This window comes from Argopecten irradians, chromosome 15 (assembly GCF_041381155.1).
Source record: "Argopecten irradians isolate NY chromosome 15, Ai_NY, whole genome shotgun sequence".
Taxonomy (NCBI): domain Eukaryota; kingdom Metazoa; phylum Mollusca; class Bivalvia; order Pectinida; family Pectinidae; genus Argopecten; species Argopecten irradians.
In genome coordinates, this window is record NC_091148.1 from 9,480,709 (window position 1) to 9,498,962 (window position 18,254).

The 18,254-nt window shown below is 38.1% G+C and overlaps 1 protein-coding gene across 1 annotated transcript in view; it reads left to right on the forward strand.

Annotated features, from left to right (window-relative positions):
- The window catches only part of LOC138308568 (annulin-like), a 22,457-nt gene continuing 4,203 nt past the window's right edge, over positions 1-18,254 (forward strand). The window contains exons 1-8 of the mRNA XM_069249614.1: positions 1-60; positions 2,841-3,066; positions 5,768-6,028; positions 9,406-9,524; positions 10,157-10,264; positions 10,764-10,938; positions 15,921-16,059; positions 16,983-17,089. Coding sequence (XP_069105715.1) covers positions 1-60; positions 2,841-3,066; positions 5,768-6,028; positions 9,406-9,524; positions 10,157-10,264; positions 10,764-10,938; positions 15,921-16,059; positions 16,983-17,089 — 1,195 coding nt within the window. The remainder of the gene's footprint in view (positions 61-2,840; positions 3,067-5,767; positions 6,029-9,405; positions 9,525-10,156; positions 10,265-10,763; positions 10,939-15,920; positions 16,060-16,982; positions 17,090-18,254) is intronic.

Below are 18,254 nucleotides of genomic sequence, written 5' to 3' on the forward strand. Positions count from 1 at the left end.
ATGAGAGGAAAGAAGAGGGATATAAGTAGAAATGAGGGCGAAGAGACAAAATGGGAAGAAGTAAGAGTTGTGTTGTAAGGGATCATTTTCATCAATGATCCTTGATATTGAAAGCTCTTCGAGAGGTCCTTCTTATTCTATATTTAAAAACCTTTTTGAATCGAAAATTATTTAACACGACTAAACGACTAGACTGAAATGTAATGTGCAAATTTAGAATCTCAAATATCAAACTTCCGTTTGAAAGCGGAAGACAGATAAATGTTCAACAAAAATATGTTTTTATGCAATATACCGGTGTCGGTGCTGAATTGCATTATTTGTTTTTATTGTCAAATTATAAGCCAGATACGTGGGGATTACATTCCTATTTAGTACACAAGACATCCAAATCACATTGAAATGAAAGGCATGTTATCTATTTTTAATATGAATAATACAAAAATCCGAGAATGTCGCGTCAATCCGACGTTATCGTGACGTCACAATAGACGTTGCGTATTGATTTGGAAAAAATAATCCCTTTGGATACACACAGTTTGCAAACAAAATTTCTTTCATACCCCGATGAAATTAAAAAATAGTGACTTCAATGCTTAAATAAAATCAATACAAATCCGCTGAAGAACGGCAAGAGCCATAAAAGTGCTTGGGAGAAGCTAAACTGTTTATTGTTTTTTTAACATATGTATTAATATTCATTTTGCTAGAAATATCAAAAGTGGAACAATTATCTGGAAATAGTGGTAAATAATATAATAAGTCTTTTTACAAATAATACATTTAATTTTGCCTGTCATACCTTAAAAATGACTTATATATGTATGACCTCTTTTTATACACAATGTGTATCTGAGTGTAATAAAAGAATTAAAAAACCCCACAATGTAATTTGTATAAGTGAGCACTAATTTCCAGCATGGTTCCATCTGTGAGAGAGCTTGAGACCTGTGTATCTGTATCCGTGTTAGGATTGAGAAGATGGTATAAAAATGAATAAAAAACTCTTTTCCGCAACGCTTCATTCCGTTTTCCTCAAACAGGAAGTTGACCATGACCAATCAAACATAGAATGTAGGTGTATATTTCCGAAGACTCTATTGATGCGTTTAACATGACATATAATACTGTGTATATACATATATATATAACAATTCGTCATAACATAACATCCACGTGTTTAAAGTATCAGTTCGCCCTCTTATATCCATCGGGTAATATAGCACCAAAGAACACACGTAAACATAGCAGACGGTGAGAGAAGACACCAGTTCGCGCGCACGTAAACATTACAGGCGGAGAGAGAAGATAGCAGCTCGCGAGCACATATAAACATTGCAGGCGGTGAGAGAAGACAGCAGCTCGCGTGCACGTAAACATTGCAGGCGGTGAGAGAAACACCAGCTTCGCGATCGTGCGCTCATGACCATTGCAGGCGGTGAAAGAAGACACCAGCTCGCCCACACGTGAACGTGAGAGAAGACACCAGCTAGCGCGCACGTTAACATTGCAGGCGGTGAGAAAAGACAGCAGCTCGTGCGCACGTGAACATTACAGGCGGCGAGCGAAGACACCATCACCATGACCACACTAGGCAGATCCGCACCGCGGGCCTCCAGGATAATGGACGGCTTGGCGCCAACATTTCGTGATCGTACGTAGAACTACTTTAACTATTTACAACATGACTTTATTGCGTCTTTTAACGGGAGCACGAGGCGCTCACATGTATTTTTAACATTATTTTCTAAGTAAAAAACACCTCTATATATATAAAGATATAGTCAGGAAAGACACCGTCTCCTTTCAAACATCGATATACAATGTACACATCATAACAGAAAAACACTACCGAAATCTTCAATCGAAAAGTCATTTTATCTGAATAATTTGGTTTCAGAATATATATTATTAATAACTGTGTCAACCTTGGAGGGAAACTATAGAAAAAGCTGAGCACGGAACTGACATGTTTTAGTATATAACTTACCAGATGTATTTTCGCACTTCGGACAGGCAATTCTCACGTGATATCCAGTGCTAGATTTTTCTATCTCGTCCGATCTATCTTGTACCTATGCGTGATTTTTGTCAGATTTCAATTAGATTAATTTAGAATTATTACTGATTTTTTTTTAATTTATAAGAAGTAAGATTTCTCTTTATTCGTACCGCTAGATAAGATTAACTCCAAGTAACAAATTTGTAAGCAAGTACAAATGTTACATTTGATTTAAATGTTACTGTGGCATTCTATTGCTGGAAATTAAATGAACTGAAGTTGTTAGTAATCATCGGTATCAAATGAAATTTTCACTAATCAGGTTGAGTTCGATGAATAACATATGGACACGTTTTTTTTTTTAATATCAGTATCGTTAAGTCATAGTCGCCATTGGTGTTCCGCGTTTAAACTCCACATTCCAAAACGTTGAGTTCACTAAGATGTTTATTTTTATGTCAGCCTCACTATGAAGATTTAAGATGTTTATTTTTTATGCCAGCCTCACTATGAAGATTAAGATGTTTATTTTTTATGCCAGCCTCACTATGAAGATATAAGATGTTTATTTTTTATGCCAGCCTCACTTGAAGATTTAAGATGTTTATTTTTATGCCAGCCTCACTATGAAGATATAGATATTTATTTTTATGTCAGCCTCACTATAAAGTTCTTAGCCTCAATATGTTTTTTATTTTTATGCCAGCCTCACCATAGAGATCTAAGCTGTTTATTTTTTATGCCAGCCTCACTATGAAATTTTTATGCCAGCCTCACTATGAAATTATAAGATGTTTATTTTTATGTCAGCCTACTATTTTTACTTTTTTATTTTTAGCCTCCCCCGCGGTTGTCAAGGATGTCCCTCGATGTTAATGACGTCAAGTTTAACTTTCGCGATGACCTCGTAACCCACCATACTAATGAATACGAGCTCACTCAGAGGCGTCCGGGGAAGGACGCTTTCCTGGTCGTCAGGAGAGGTCAAACTTTTCAGATGACCCTGACCTGCGACCGACCTTATGACCCCCGAAAAGATGAGCTAAGGATTATATTTTCTACGGGTAAGTATCTGTCAATAGCTGAAAATTAAACCAGGTCGAAAGGGCTACTTTCCATTTACATATTATAATCTAATTTCATCTCTAGTATTCAAAGTTTCGTGAGCTATCTGCGAAAAGAGATATGATGTTTACTTGTCAATGACAAATTTACAAAGTCAGGTCAATATATATATATATAATATGACTGAGGGCGGGGCCTTAAAGGGCGCAGCCAGATGTTTTAATATGAATCATGCACGGCATAGGAAGAGCGAGGCTCTATTTGTTTATTTTATTTTCTATTTCATGTAGAAAACATAATTTAGAAATAAAAGGACGCACTTTAAACTATAGAAGTATATGATGTAATAATTGTCTAGCATATAAATCAAAGAAATGAACTCAAAGATTCGGATTTCTCTCTGTCCATTCAAGGCCTGGAGTGTATGCGAATCATATGATTTCGCGCCATTTGTTGACGTTATGCGACGTCATGATTCCTTGTCCTCATCTTCCCTTGGTTGATATTTTGACTGCATTCTAAAGCTTTTAATTTTCAAAGTGTTATTAGATCTAGTATTACTTAAAAAATAAATGAAAAATGTTTAATTACTCCTGTTATGCATTTGCATTAGTTAAAAATATATTTAGTGGGGGAGAGCAGTACCGGAGCATCGCACAACCTCCAAATATGTATGAAAAAATGCCGGCCGCAAACTGAAGCTGTCAGTGTGTAGGATTGAGTTTTGAAGATTGTGATTTTTCTTATATTTTTCGTGTATCTGTTACCTTAGAAGTGCTTCGCACTTCGTGCCCTTCAGGCACGAAGGGCTGCGCCCTTATAATCAAGCGGTTCAAACGCTTTTATGATCCGACGAACGTAATCTTCGTCCGGTAGAAGCTCTGTGCAAATTGTTCTTTATTTGTAAGCGTTCAAGTGATAGCACCACCTTCCAATATTATCAGCTGACCCATATCTGTTACGGAAATATAAAATTTCTTCTTTCTCTTATGTGGTTTTCTTTCTCAAATGGGAGTTTTGGACAAGGATTAGAATGAGTTATAATTAATGGTTACTGAAAAACATCTGGCTGTGCCCTTTAGGGCCTTGCCTTCAGTCATATTAAACAAATGGAGGGGTTCGTATCTATAGATACTATCAATCCTCACTCAACAATCAATGAAATCGGCATAACTTTGAAATCAATGTAAAAGCAAGAATGCAGAGGTTATCAAGGAGATAGCGCTTTAAATGTTAAATTTTGTGTCACTTCTTGTCAAAATACCCCTATATACTATATATAAAGTGTTTTATATGGTATATAGGGGTATTTTTTATATATGTATTATTATACTATATGTATTGACAGAACGTCAAACTCCTGTTATGCTTTTTGTGTGATATGCTTTCAATTGAGGTAAGACCTACTGTGCACTAAACGACTATCGAAATTATTGTTGATATTACCGGTATGAATTAGGCCCCTATTCAGCAGTTCTTTTGCTTATTATTTATTAAACAGTATCGTTTGCTTGATTACCGGAAAGAAATACGGAAATTAATATGTAGGCATAAGCCACTATGAACCAAATGTGTGTCAATGCGGTTAAAGGCATGACGTAACCAATGTTGTTGATGGACCATGCGGTTATAGGTATATGCTACGTAACCATTGGTTGTTGATGCGGTTTGAGGTATGACGTAACCAATGTTGTTGAATGCGGTTATAGAATGTAGGTATGACGTAAACCCAAAAAAATTGGGGTTATTCTGTTGATGCGGTTTATAGGTATGGACGTAACCAATGTTGTTGATGCGGTATGACGTAATATAATGTTGTTGATGCAGGTTTAATATAGGGTATGACGTAACCAATGTTGTTTGATGCGGTTATAGGTATGACGTAACTAATGTTGTTGATGCGGTTATAGGTATGACGTAAACCAATGTTGTTGATGCTGTTATAGGTATGACGTAAATAATGTTGTTGATGCGGTTTATAGGTATGAATGTAAACCAATGTTGTTGTTGTATGTGGTTAAGGTATGACGTAACCAATGTTGTTGATGCGGTTATAGGTATGACGTAACCAATGTTGTTGATGCGGTTATAGGTATGACGTAACTAATGTTGTTGATGTGGTAATGTAAGGTATGACGTAACCAATGTAACCAATGTTGTTGATGCGGTTATAGGTATGACGTAACCAATGTTGTTGATGCGGTTATAGGTATGACGTAACCAATGTTGTTGATGCGGTTATAGGTATGACGTAACCAATGTTGTTGATGCGGTTATAGGTATGACGTAACCAATGTTGTTGATGCGGTTATAGGTATGACGTAACCAATGTTGTTGATGCGGTTATAGGTATGACGTAACCAATGTTGTTGATGCGGTTATAGGTATGACGTAACCAATGTTGTTGATGCGGTTATAGGTATGACGTAACCAATGTTGTTGATGCGGTTATAGGTATGACGTAACCAATGTTGTTGATGCGGTTATAGGTATGACGTAACCAATGTTGTTGATGCGGTTATAGGTATGACGTAACCAATGTTGTTGATGCGGTTTATAGGTATGACGTAACTAATGTTGTTGATGCGGTTATAGGTATGACGTAACCAATGTTGTTGATGCGGTTATAGGTATGACGTAACCAATGTTGTTGATGCGGTAATATGTATGACGTAACCAATGTTGTTGTTGCGATGATAGGTTCCACGCCACAGCCTACCAAGGGCACACTGGTTCAGGTCCTGGTCTCTGAGGATAGCTTGACAGAACAGTGGGGAGCGATGGTTGTCAAACACATCGACAATGACCTTCAACTAGAGGTCATGACCCCGCCATTTTGTGCAGTAGGTCGCTGGAATATAAAGGTGCGAGCTGTGAAGAAAGGAGCAGAGTCGGGTTCTGGTACTAAGGTTTATAGTCACCCAAGACCTATCTACATCCTGTTCAACCCCTGGTGTAAAGGTAAACCTGTCTATAACGACCACGACTCTACAAAAAACTGTCTATAGCGACCGTTATCATGTAACCTGTCTATAACAACCACCATTTTACTGAGACATAACTATAGCGAACACTATATAACATGTCTATAGAGTTCACCATTTTACTGAGACCTGACTTTAGCAAGCAATATCATATAATCTGTCTATAACGACCACTACTTTACTGAAACCTGTCTATAACGACAACTACTTTACTGAAACATGTTTATATCCACCATCCTCGTTAATCTGTCTATAAAATCCGCTACTTTACTGAGACCTGTATATAGCGACCGTTCTCATACTGTCTGTCTATAACGGCCATCAATTTACTGAGATCTGTTTATAGTGACCTTTCTCGTTTAATCTGTTTATAAGGACCACTACTTTACTGAAACCTGTCTATAACGACCATTCTCATATAACCTGTCTGTAGCCGCCACCACTACTCTACATGATGTATATCTGACAATGAGTACAATCAGTGAAACCTGTCTATAACGACCATTCTTATATTACCTGTCTATAGCGGCCACGACCACTCTACATGATGTATACCTGACAATGAGTACAAACAGTGAAACCTGTTTATAACGACCATTCTAATATAATCTGTCTATAACGGCCACCACCACACAACATGATGTATATCTGACAATGAGTTTAATCAGTATAACCAGTGGATTACGACCATTCTCATATAACCTGTCTATAGCGGCCACCACCACTCTACATGATGTATATCTGACAATGAGTTTAATCAGTGAACCCTGTCTATTACGACTCATCAAATTATATATATAATCTAACCTTGTCTGTAACGCGCAGCACTGCTGTCGGATACTAACCATTCCAATGTCCAAATGCCCGTATTTAATCACGCCATTTTGTCAGTTTTTGGTTATTACGTCATCCGACCCAAGGGGGATATCTAATCGCGGCTAATGTTACTTATTTACTAATATTACAAAAATATTTACTTTTTATCCAACGAAGTTGGCGGGGGATATACAAATGGGTTCCGTCCGTCCGTCCGTCCGTCCGTCCATACGAATGGTTTCCGGAGCATAACTCTAAAACCAGTAGAGATATTTCCACAAAACTTCATTACACACATTGGTCTTATGGTCTAGTAGTGCCTTTTTGCTATTTTTAGGTTTGCATTTTTTGCATTTTTTCCGTAACCATGGAAACATTACTGAAAATATCATATTTTTTGTACCAGGTTCGTTTCCGGATCATAACTCTAAAACCAGAAGAGATATTTCCATGAAACTTCATAGACACATTGTTCTTATGGTCTAGTAGTGCCTTTTGCTATTTTTAGGTTTTCATTTTTTGCACTTTTTCCGTTACCATGGAAACATTACTGAAAATATCATGGTAAATGGTAAATTTTACTTTGCAAAACTCCACTCTCATCTTTGTGTATATAGTCTAATATAAATGTCAAGGCTGTATACCTGATTCAACAATTGCAGCCCCGCTCTACTTGAATTATACTCCATCTTTCTTTAGCTCAACTTCCTTTTTCCTGTTTTTTTTTTCATACACATAAGTCTCCACAATCAAACTTACTTCAGCTTTGATATCTCCATTGGCGGGGGATCTGAATGACTATGTCCTTGTTGTAGGTTGATACGAGGAATTGTTAAACCTGAGAAAGGTGATATTCCCCGAGGCCGAAGGCCGAGAGAAATATCGCCTTTCAAAGGTTTAACAATTCCTCTTATTAACCTACAAAAAGTCAATATTTGTTTTGTTATATGAAATGTCAATGATACAAATTTGCTACTTGGAACTCGGAACATGGACAGCGCAATGACTAATTAAACAAAAATTCAAAAATATCTTCATTCACGTATCCTCAGTAGGTACTTTAAAATAGTACTTCTGCTGTACTTCTTTACAATATAACTTTCTAACATATAGATACATTTAAAATGTGTTAAAACATATTTCCTAATCCTACCTCACTGCTGTCTGCCATGTTGGATTTGGCTATATTGCCCGATGATTGGCAATGGTCTATTTTGATTGGTCAAAAATGTGGAAAAGACAGGGAAATTCCCTGTTTCTATTTATAGCCAGGTTACCGGATTTGCAATGTCAGCCTCTGAACAGGTGTTCATTGGTCTCAGGTTGACATTGCATTTTGCCAAGACCTGTCCGAGCGGTATAGACCAATCAGAAAACGGCAAAACTCACAGTCATATAACAACATATTTGAATACATGGTTTGAATAAAGACATATTTTTATATGGTTATAATACATATGTATTGTTCGAATTAAGTTATTTTGACCTTGCGTGTGTGTCCATACAAAGATAATTTTTCATGCGTTTTTGGGGTGGTCTATTTATATCATGGAGAGCTGCGAATTTTACAGATTTATACCAAAATTCCTATTTTTAAATACATGTATATGTAAACTGTAACAAACTTTAACCCATGTCATAAGTGTTCATTGATTTGGCTTTAAAAATGAAAAAGATTCGATTTTTCGGAATAACACAAAAGTAGAATTAAAATGATGTTGTTGGTCGTAAAGTTTTAAGACCCTCGTCCGTTTTCATGAACATTCCTTTACTATAAGGAATTCCTTAACCCCATATTAAGAACGTAATTCTTACAATTAAGCTACATTTCGAAACGGCCCCAAAATTCCGGTAGTCTGTGTCGTTGTAGGGGTCCGTACTCCTTCTTAGGCAAATCGGGAAATGTTTAATACATACTATCATTTTGACAAAGCATAGTCTTTGTTTTTGCATAAAAAATATTTCATTTGGAGTTTATTAATTGGAAATCGTTATATCGAATATAGTTATGCAGAACTCGTTTTATCGAAGTTTGTTAACTGGAACTCGTTTTCACTGGAGCTCGTTTTATCGAAGTTTGTTAACTGGAGTTCGTTTTATCGAAGTTTGTTAATTAGAGTTCTTTTTATGAAAGTTTGTTAACTGTAACTCGTTTTATTCAAGTTTGTTAACAGTAGCTCGGTTAATCCAAGTTTGTTAACTGAAGCTCGTTTTATTCAAGTTTGTTAACAGTAGTTCGGTTTATTCAAGTTTGTTAACAGTAGCTCGTTTTATCGAAGTTTGTTAACTGGAGCTCGTTATATCGAAGTTATAACTGTAACTTATTATCACGAAACTTGTTGATTGAATAACTGGAACATGTGATATCGAAGTTCATGTAAAAAAAGTTGTTAAAACCCATTTTCAGTGCATTTCATTACGTACACAAATTATCCAAATTTGAATATTTGGGTAAGGCTTTGTTATGGTTCACGTCGAGTTAACTACGTTTCCATTCGTTTCTCGCCTTTTATAATCATTCGATAATTTATGTCACAGATGACCAAGTGTATCATCATGACAACGGACTATTGGATGAATATGTCATGAATGAGACGGGTAAACTTTTCAATGGAGATTCGGGATATATTGCCGGCCGGGCATGGAACTTTGACCAAGTAAGATTTCAAAGTTGTAGTTTGAAGACCGACAAAAGACCGTTAAGTTTTGTGTGTTAACGTTATAGTTTGAAGGCCGTTAGGTTTTGTGTGTTAACGTTGTAATTTGAAGGCCGTTAAGTTTTGTGTGTTGACGTTGTAGTTTGAAGACCGTTAAGTTTTGTGTGTTAACGTTGTAGTTTTTAGTTTGAAGACCGTTAAGTTTTGTGTGTTAACGTTGTAGTTTGAAGGCCGTTAAGTTTTGTGTGTTAACGTTGTAGTTTGAAGGCCGTTAAGTTTTGTGTGTTAACGTTGTAGTTTGAAGGCCGTTAAGTTTTATGTGTTAACGTTGTAATTTGAAGACTGTTAAGTTTTGTGTGTTAACGTTGTAGTTTGAAGGCCGTTAAGTTTTGTGTGTTAACGTTGTAGTTTGAAGGCCGTTAAGTTTTGTGTGTTAACGTTGTAGTTTAAAGGCCGTTAAGTTTTGTGTGTTAACGTTGTAGTTTAAAGGCCGTTAAGTTTTGTGTGTTAACGTTGTAGTTTGAAGGCCGTTAAGTTTTGTGTGTTAACGTTGTAGTTTGAAGGCCGTTGAGTTTTGTGTGTTAAGGTTGTAGTTTGAAGACCGTTAAATTTTGTTTGTGTTTACGTTGTAGTTTGATGACCCTGTTTTAGACTGCGTCCTTGACCTACTGGATCAGAAAGGATTCCCAGCATCCAGCCGAGGTGACCCGGTCAAGGTCGCTCGTAAGCTCTCCGCCCTGGTAAGTATTGTCTTATAGTGTAATAATTAATAGATTTGACGACCCTGATAAATAACTGTTCAGTTATCTCCTCAGATATTAAAAAAAAATGCAATTCTTAATATGCATCCATTCATAATCAAACGATTTTAACGAGTTTTCTTCGAAGTCAGAGATTTAGATTTCTATCTAAATATTTGCTGATATAGAATTTGAATATCGATGATGCGAAGACAACTCGAATCCTTTTAATACCTGTAAGTTGCTGTCTGGTCATTTTCTGATGTATGCATTTTAAGTCATTGGAACGTCATACAAGAATTGTTCACTGATGGTATAACAGTATCCTTCCATGAACAATAATTTCCATCCTCAAGAAAAAATAGTTAAAAATACAATTGAGTTAATCCTTCTTATTCCTCCCTTCACTGAACACTAAAATAAAGAATATATCAATATTTGATCTGTCGCAAGGAAATTTGTTTTAACCAATTTATCATATACAAATTGATTTATACAGGTGAACTCGTCTGATGAAAGAGGCGTCTTAACCGGAAACTGGTCGGGGAACTATTCAGGAGGAAGGACGCCCACAGCATGGACCGGAAGTCTCGCCATCTTGGAGCAGTACCATAAGACTAAGTCACCGGTCCGGTTTGGTCAGTGTTGGGTTTTCTCTGGAGTACTGACCACATGTAAGTCAGTTTTACTGGTGGATTTACAGTATTAACAACATGTAAGTGGGTTTTACTGGTGGATTTGTAGTATTGACAACATGTAAGTGGGTTTTACTGGTGGATTTGTAGTATTGACCACATGTAAGTCAGTTTTACTGGTGGATTTGTAGTATTGACCACATGTAAGTCAGTTTTACTGGTGGATTTGTAGTATTGACCACATGTAAGTCGGTTTTACTGGTGGATTTGTAGTATTGACCACATGTAAGTCGCTTTTACTGGTGGATTTGAAGTATTGACCACATGTAAGTCAGTTTTACTGGTGGATTTGTAGTATTGGCCACATGTAAGTCAGTTTTACTGGTGGATTTGTAGTATTGACCACATGTAAGTCAGTTTTACTGGTGGATTTGTAGTATTGACCACATGTAAGTGGGTTTCACTGGTGGATTTGTTGTATTGACCACATGTAAGTGGGTTTTACTGGTGGATTTGTAGTATTGACCAAATGTAAGTCGGTTTTACTGGTGGATTTGTAGTATTGACCACATGTAAGTGGGTTTTACTGGTTGATTTGTAGTATTGACCAAATGTAAGTCGGTTTTGTTGGTGGATTTGTAGTATTGGCCACATGTAAGTAGGTTTTACTGGTGGATTTGTAGTATTGACCACATGTAAGTCGGTTTTACTGGTGGATTTGTAGTATTGACAACATGAAAGTGGGTTTTACTGGTGGATTTGTAGTATTGACCAAATGTAAGTCGGTTTTGTTGGTGGATTTGTAGTATTGGCCACATGTAAATCGGTTTTACTGGTGGATTTGTAGTATTGACCACATGTAAGTCGGTTTTACTGGTGGATTTGTAGTATTGACCACATGTAAGTCGGTTTTACTGGTGGATTTGTAGTATTGACCACATGTAAGTCAGTTTTACTGGTGGATTTGTAGTATTGACCACATGTAAGTCGGTTTTACTGGTGGATTTGTAGTATTGACCACATGTAAGTCGGTTTTACTGGTGGATTTGTAGTATTGACCACATGTAAGTCAGTTTTACTGGTGGATTTGTAGTATTGACCACATGTAAGTCGGTTTTACTGGTGGATTTGTAGTATTGACCACATGTAAGTCGGTTTTACTGGTGGATTTGTAGTATTGACCACATGTAAGTCGGTTTTACTGGTGGATTTGTAGTATTGACCACATGTAAGTCGGTTTTACTGGTGGATTTGTAGTATTGACAACATGTAAGTGGGTTTTACTGGTGGATTTGTAGTATTGACCAAATGTAAGTCGGTTTTACTGGTGGATTTGTAGTATTGACCACATGTAAGTCGGGATTTTTACTGTGGATTTGTGAGTATTGACCACATGTAAGTCGGTTTTACTGGTGGATTTGTAGTATTGACCACATGTAAGTCGGTTTTACTGGTGGATTTGTAGTATTGACCACATGTAAGTCGGTTTTACTGGTGGATTTGTAGTATTGACCACATGTAAGTCGGTTTTACTGGTGGATTTGTAGTATTGACCACATGTAAGTCGGTTTTACTGGTGGATTTGTAGTAGTATTGACCACATGTAAGTCGGTTTTACTGGTGGATTTGTAGTATTGACCACATGTAAGTCGGTTTTACTGGTGGATTTGTAGTATTGACCACATGTAAGTCGGTTTTACTGGTGGATTTGTAGTATTGACCACATGTAAGTCGGTTTTACTGGTGGATTTGTAGTATTGACCACATGTAAGTCGGTTTTACTGGTGGATTTGTAGTATTGACCACATGTAAGTCGGTTTTACTGGTGGATTTGTAGTATTGACCACATGTAAGTCGGTTTTACTGGTGGATTTGTAGTATTGACCACATGTAAGTCGGTTTTACTGGTGGATTTGTAGTATTGACCACATGTAAGTCGGTTTTACTGGTGGATTTGTAGTATTGACCACATGTAAGTCGGTTTTACTGGTGGATTTGTAGTATTGACCACATGTAAGTCGGTTTTACTGGTGGATTTGTAGTATTGACCACATGTAAGTCGGTTTTACTGGTGGATTTGTAGTATTGACCACATGTAAGTCGGTTTTACTGGTGGATTTGTAGTATTGACCACATGTAAGTCGGTTTTACTGGTGGATTTGTAGTATTGACCACATGTAAGTCGGTTTTACTGGTGGATTTGTAGTATTGACCACATGTAAGTCGGTTTTACTGGTGGATTTGTAGTATTGACCACATGTAAGTCGGTTTTACTGGTGGATTTGTAGTATTGACCACATGTAAGTCGGTTTTACTGGTGGATTTGTAGTATTGACCACATGTAAGTCGGTTTTACTGGTGGATTTGTAGTATTGACCACATGTAAGTCGGTTTTACTGGTGGATTTGTAGTATTGACCACATGTAAGGTTTTACTGGTGGATTTGTAGTATTGACCACATGTAAGTCGGTTTTACTGGTGGATTTGTAGTATTGACCACATGTAAGTCGGTTTTACTGGTGGATTTGTAGTATTGACCACATGTAAGTCGGTTTTACTGGTGGATTTGTAGTATTGACCACATGTAAGTCAGTTTTACTGGTGGATTTGTAGTATTGACCACATGTAAAGTCAGTTTTACTAGTGGATTTGTAGTATTGACCACATGTAAGTCAGTTTTACTGGTGGATTTGTAGTATTGACCACATGTAAGTCGGTTTTACTGGTGGATTTGTAGTATTGACCACATGTAAGTCAGTTTTACTGGTGGATTTGTAGTATTGACCACATGTAAGTCGGTTTTACTGGTGGATTTGTAGTATTGACCACATGTAAGTGGGTTTTACTGGTGGATTTGTAGTATTGACCACATGTAAGTCGGTTTTACTGGTGGATTTGTAGTATTGACCACATGTAAGTCGGTTTTACTGGTGGATTTGTAGTATTGACCACATGTAAGTCGGTTTTACTGGTGGATTTGTAGTATTGACCACATGTAAGTCGGTTTTACTGGTGGATTTGTAGTATTGACCACATGTAAGTCGGTTTTACTTGTGGATTTGTAGTATTGACCACATGTAAGTCGGTTTTACTGGTGGATTTGTAGTATTGACCACATGTAAGTCAGTTTTACTGGTGGATTTGTAGTATTGACCACATGTAAGTCGGTTTTACTGGTGGATTTGTAGTATTGACCACATGTAAGTCGGTTTTACTGGTGGATTTGTAGTATTGACCACATGTAAGTCGGTTTTACTGGTGGATTTGTAGTATTGACCACATGTAAGTCGGTTTTACTGGTGGATTTGTAGTATTGACCACATGTAAGTCGGTTTTACTGGTGGATTTGTAGTATTGACCACATGTAAGTCGGTTTTACTGGTGGATTTGTAGTATTGACCACATGTAAGTCGGTTTTTACTGGTGGATTTGTAGTATTGACCACATGTAAGTCGGTTTTACTGGTGGATTTGTAGTATTGACCACATGTAAGTCGGTTTTACTGGTGGATTTGTAGTATTGACCACATGTAAGTCAGTTTTACTGGTGGATTTGTAGTATTGACCACATGTAAGTCGGTTTTACTGGTGGATTTGTAGTATTGACCACATGTAAGTCGGTTTTACTGGTGGATTTGTAGTATTGACCACATGTAAGTCGGTTTTACTGGTGGATTTGTAGTATTGACCACATGTAAGTCGGTTTTACTGGTGGATTTGTAGTATTGCCACATGTAAGTCGTTTTTTGGTGGATTTGATAGTATTGACCACATGTAAGTCAGTTTTACTGGTGGATTTGTAGTATTGACCACATGTAAGTCAGTTTTACTGGTGGATTTGTAGTATTGACCACATGTAAGTCGGTTTTTGTTGGTGGATTTGTAGTATTGACCACATGTAAGTCAGTTTTACTGGTGGATTTGTAGTATTGACCACATGTAAGTCGGTTTTTACTGGTGGATTTGTAGTATTGACCACATGTAAGTCAGTTTTACTGGTGGATTTGTAGTATTGACCACATGTAAGTCAGTTTTACTGGTGGATTTGTAGTACTGAACATGTAAATCAGTTTTACTGGTGGATTTGTAGTATTGACCACATGTAAGTCAGTTTTACTGGTGGATTTGTAGTATTGACCACTTTTAAGTCGGTTTTACTGGTGGATTTGTAGTATTGACCACATGTAAGTGGGTTTTACTGGTGGATTTGTAGTATTGACCACATGTAAGTCAGTTTTACTGGTGGATTTGTAGTATTGACCACATGTAAGTCAGTTTTACTGGTGGATTTCTAGTATTGGCCACATGTAAGTCAGTTTCAATTGTGGATTTGTAGTATTGACATATGTCGCCAGTTTCAACGAGTTCTCTGTCAGTCAAACTCTTAAACAGGAAGTACATTTGTATGATCAAATCTTCGAGGCTTTATGAATTTATGTGGCGTATCTGCAATACCTATTTTTAACGTACTTTGACCCATGATTCTCTGTTGATTTATTATCTTTCCAGTGTGAACTTTTTACGTTTTGATGGGAAGTTTGTTGACTTAGTTTGAAAAAATAACTAAGAAAATAGGTGGGGGCGTTTATTAGAGACGGGGCTTCTAATGGAATAAATACGGTACGTGGCTTTATGAATTTATGTGGCGTATCTGTAATAACTATTTTTGATCATGTATACATGGGGGACGCTTCTTCCGAGACAATTTTTTTTTGTACACGGGAAAAAATATATGTGGTCGAACTCCTATTTCAGTCACGACTCACCCTCAGCAAGCCGCGTAGAGACAATCATGATTGAGTCCTCTGGTTATCATTTCGTTGTCCCATCACCGATACAGGTCAATTCTATGATATCTTACCATTTAGGCAATTCTTTCATTAATTAGATTTCCTTTAGGTTACCAAACACTAGAATTACCAGCTAGGAATATGACGGACGACATTTAATTCTACAAATGAATTTTATCGTATACAGCTGATTTTTCATGTCAGTATTGTCATTACTTTGATTTTTTTATAGGTTGCCGAACGCTAGGAATACCAACTAGAAGTGTGACGAACTTTGACTCTGCCCATGATACCGATGTATCAATTACCATAGATACCATCATCGATGAAAACGGAATGCCATTAAGCGAGTACAACTCAGACTCTGTATGGTAATCATGGTTATGTAGATCAACATACACAATATCCAGGGGTTACTATCACTGCCGTTACATCAACCCTACCCTCGATAATCCAGTGGTTCCTATGACTGCCATTATATCCACCACGTCCTCAATAATCCAGGGGTTGCTATCACTTCCGTAATATCAACCCTATCCTCAATACTCCATGGGTTGTTATCACTGCCGCCAAATCAACCCATCCTCAATATTCCAGGGGTTACTATCACTTTCGTTATATGCATCGCATCCTCGATATTCCAGGGGTATTATCACTGCTGTTATATCCATCCCATCCTCAATATTCTAGGGGTTACTATCACTGCCGACATATCCACACCATTCTCAATACTCAAGGGGTTACTATCACTGCCGTTATATCAAGCCCACCCTCGATAATCCAGAGTATACTATCACTGATGTTAGTAGTTCTATCGAGATGCCATCGTACTATATAACGATGTCTTCGTCAGCCCGTAGTTCTATCGTGATGCCATCGTACTGTATAACGTTGTATTCATCAGCGCCGTATAATTAGTGAAATTTTCATTTCTCATTTACTGCATAAAAGATGAATATATCTTCACTAAATTCAGCAAGAAAGTAAAGAAGCTCTTAAGATATTATTATATCATTTGGTTATGAAACATTTAATATGGGGTCAAAAAGGAACGGCAGTCTGAGGAATTCTTTATCATCAACTTCCGCCACGGGAGGTAACTCTAATTTCAAATTGGTTGGTTATACTTACTTAGATCCTCAATCGGTTATTTAATGGAGCTTTTCAATTCTTGTTCTTTAACTTTGAATTATTGTCTCATAAAACCTCATACTAATAACCTTACCTACAATTCATATTCTACAGTATCTATCAATGGTATAGCCTTTCAGCATTTCATGATTTTGTCTCTCAGGAATTTCCATGTTTGGAATGACGTGTGGATGGCTCGACCTGATCTGGAAAACAAGGAGTACGGGGGATGGCAGGCGTTAGATTCCACTCCTCAGGAAACCAGTGATGGTAAGTTATAAGACCAGGAGTACGGGGGATGGCAGGCGTTAGATTCCACCCCTCAGGAAACCAGTGATGGTAAGTTATAAGACCAGGAGTACGGGGGATGATGGCAGGCGTTAGATTCCACTCCTCAGGAAACCAGTGACGGTAAGTTATAAGACCAGGAGTACGGGGGATGGCAGGCGTTAGATTCCACTCCCCAGGAAACCAGTGACGGTAAGTTATAAGACCAGGAGTACGGGGGATGGCAGGCGTTAGATTCCACTCCCTCAGGAAACCAGTGACGGTAAGTTATAAGACCAGGGGTCCGGGGGATGGCAGGCGTTAGATTTCCACTCCCCAGGAAACCAGTGACGGTAAGTTATAAGACCAGGAGTACGGGGGATGGCAGGCGTTAGATTCCACTCCCCAGGAAACCAGTGACGGTAAGTTATAAGATCAGGAGTACGGGGGATGGCAGGCGTTAGATTCCACTCTCCAGGAAACCAGTGACGGTAAGTTATAAGACCAGGAGTACGGGGGATGGCAGGCGTTAGATTCCACTCCCCAGGAAACCAGTGACGGTAAGTTATAAGACCAGGAGTACGGGGGATGGCAGGCGTTAGATTCCACTCCCAGGAAACCAGTGACGGTAAGTTATTAGGCCAGGAGTACGGGGGATGGCAGGCGTTAGATTCCACTCCCCAGGAAACCAGTGACGGTAAGTTATAAGACCAGGAGTACGGGGGATGGCAGGCGTTAGATTCCACTCCCCAGGAAACCAGTGACGGTAAGTTATAAGACCAGGAGTACGGGGGATGGCAGGCGTTAGATTCCACTCCCCAGGAAACCAGTGACGGTAAGTTATAAGACCAGGAGTACGGGGGATGGCAGGCGTTAGATTCCACTCCCCAGGAAACCAGTGACGGTAAGTTATAAGACCAGGAGTACGGGGGATGGCAGGCGTTAGATTCCACTCCCCAGGAAACCAGTGACGGTAAGTTATAAGACCAGGAGTACGGGGGATGGCAGGCGTTAGATTCCACTCCCTATGAAACCAGTGACGGTAAGTTATAAGATCAGGAGTACGGGGGATGGCAGGCGTTAGATTCCACTCCCCAGGAAACCAGTGATGGTAAGTTATAAGACCAGGAGTACGGGGGATGGCAGGCGTTAGATTCCACTCCTCAGG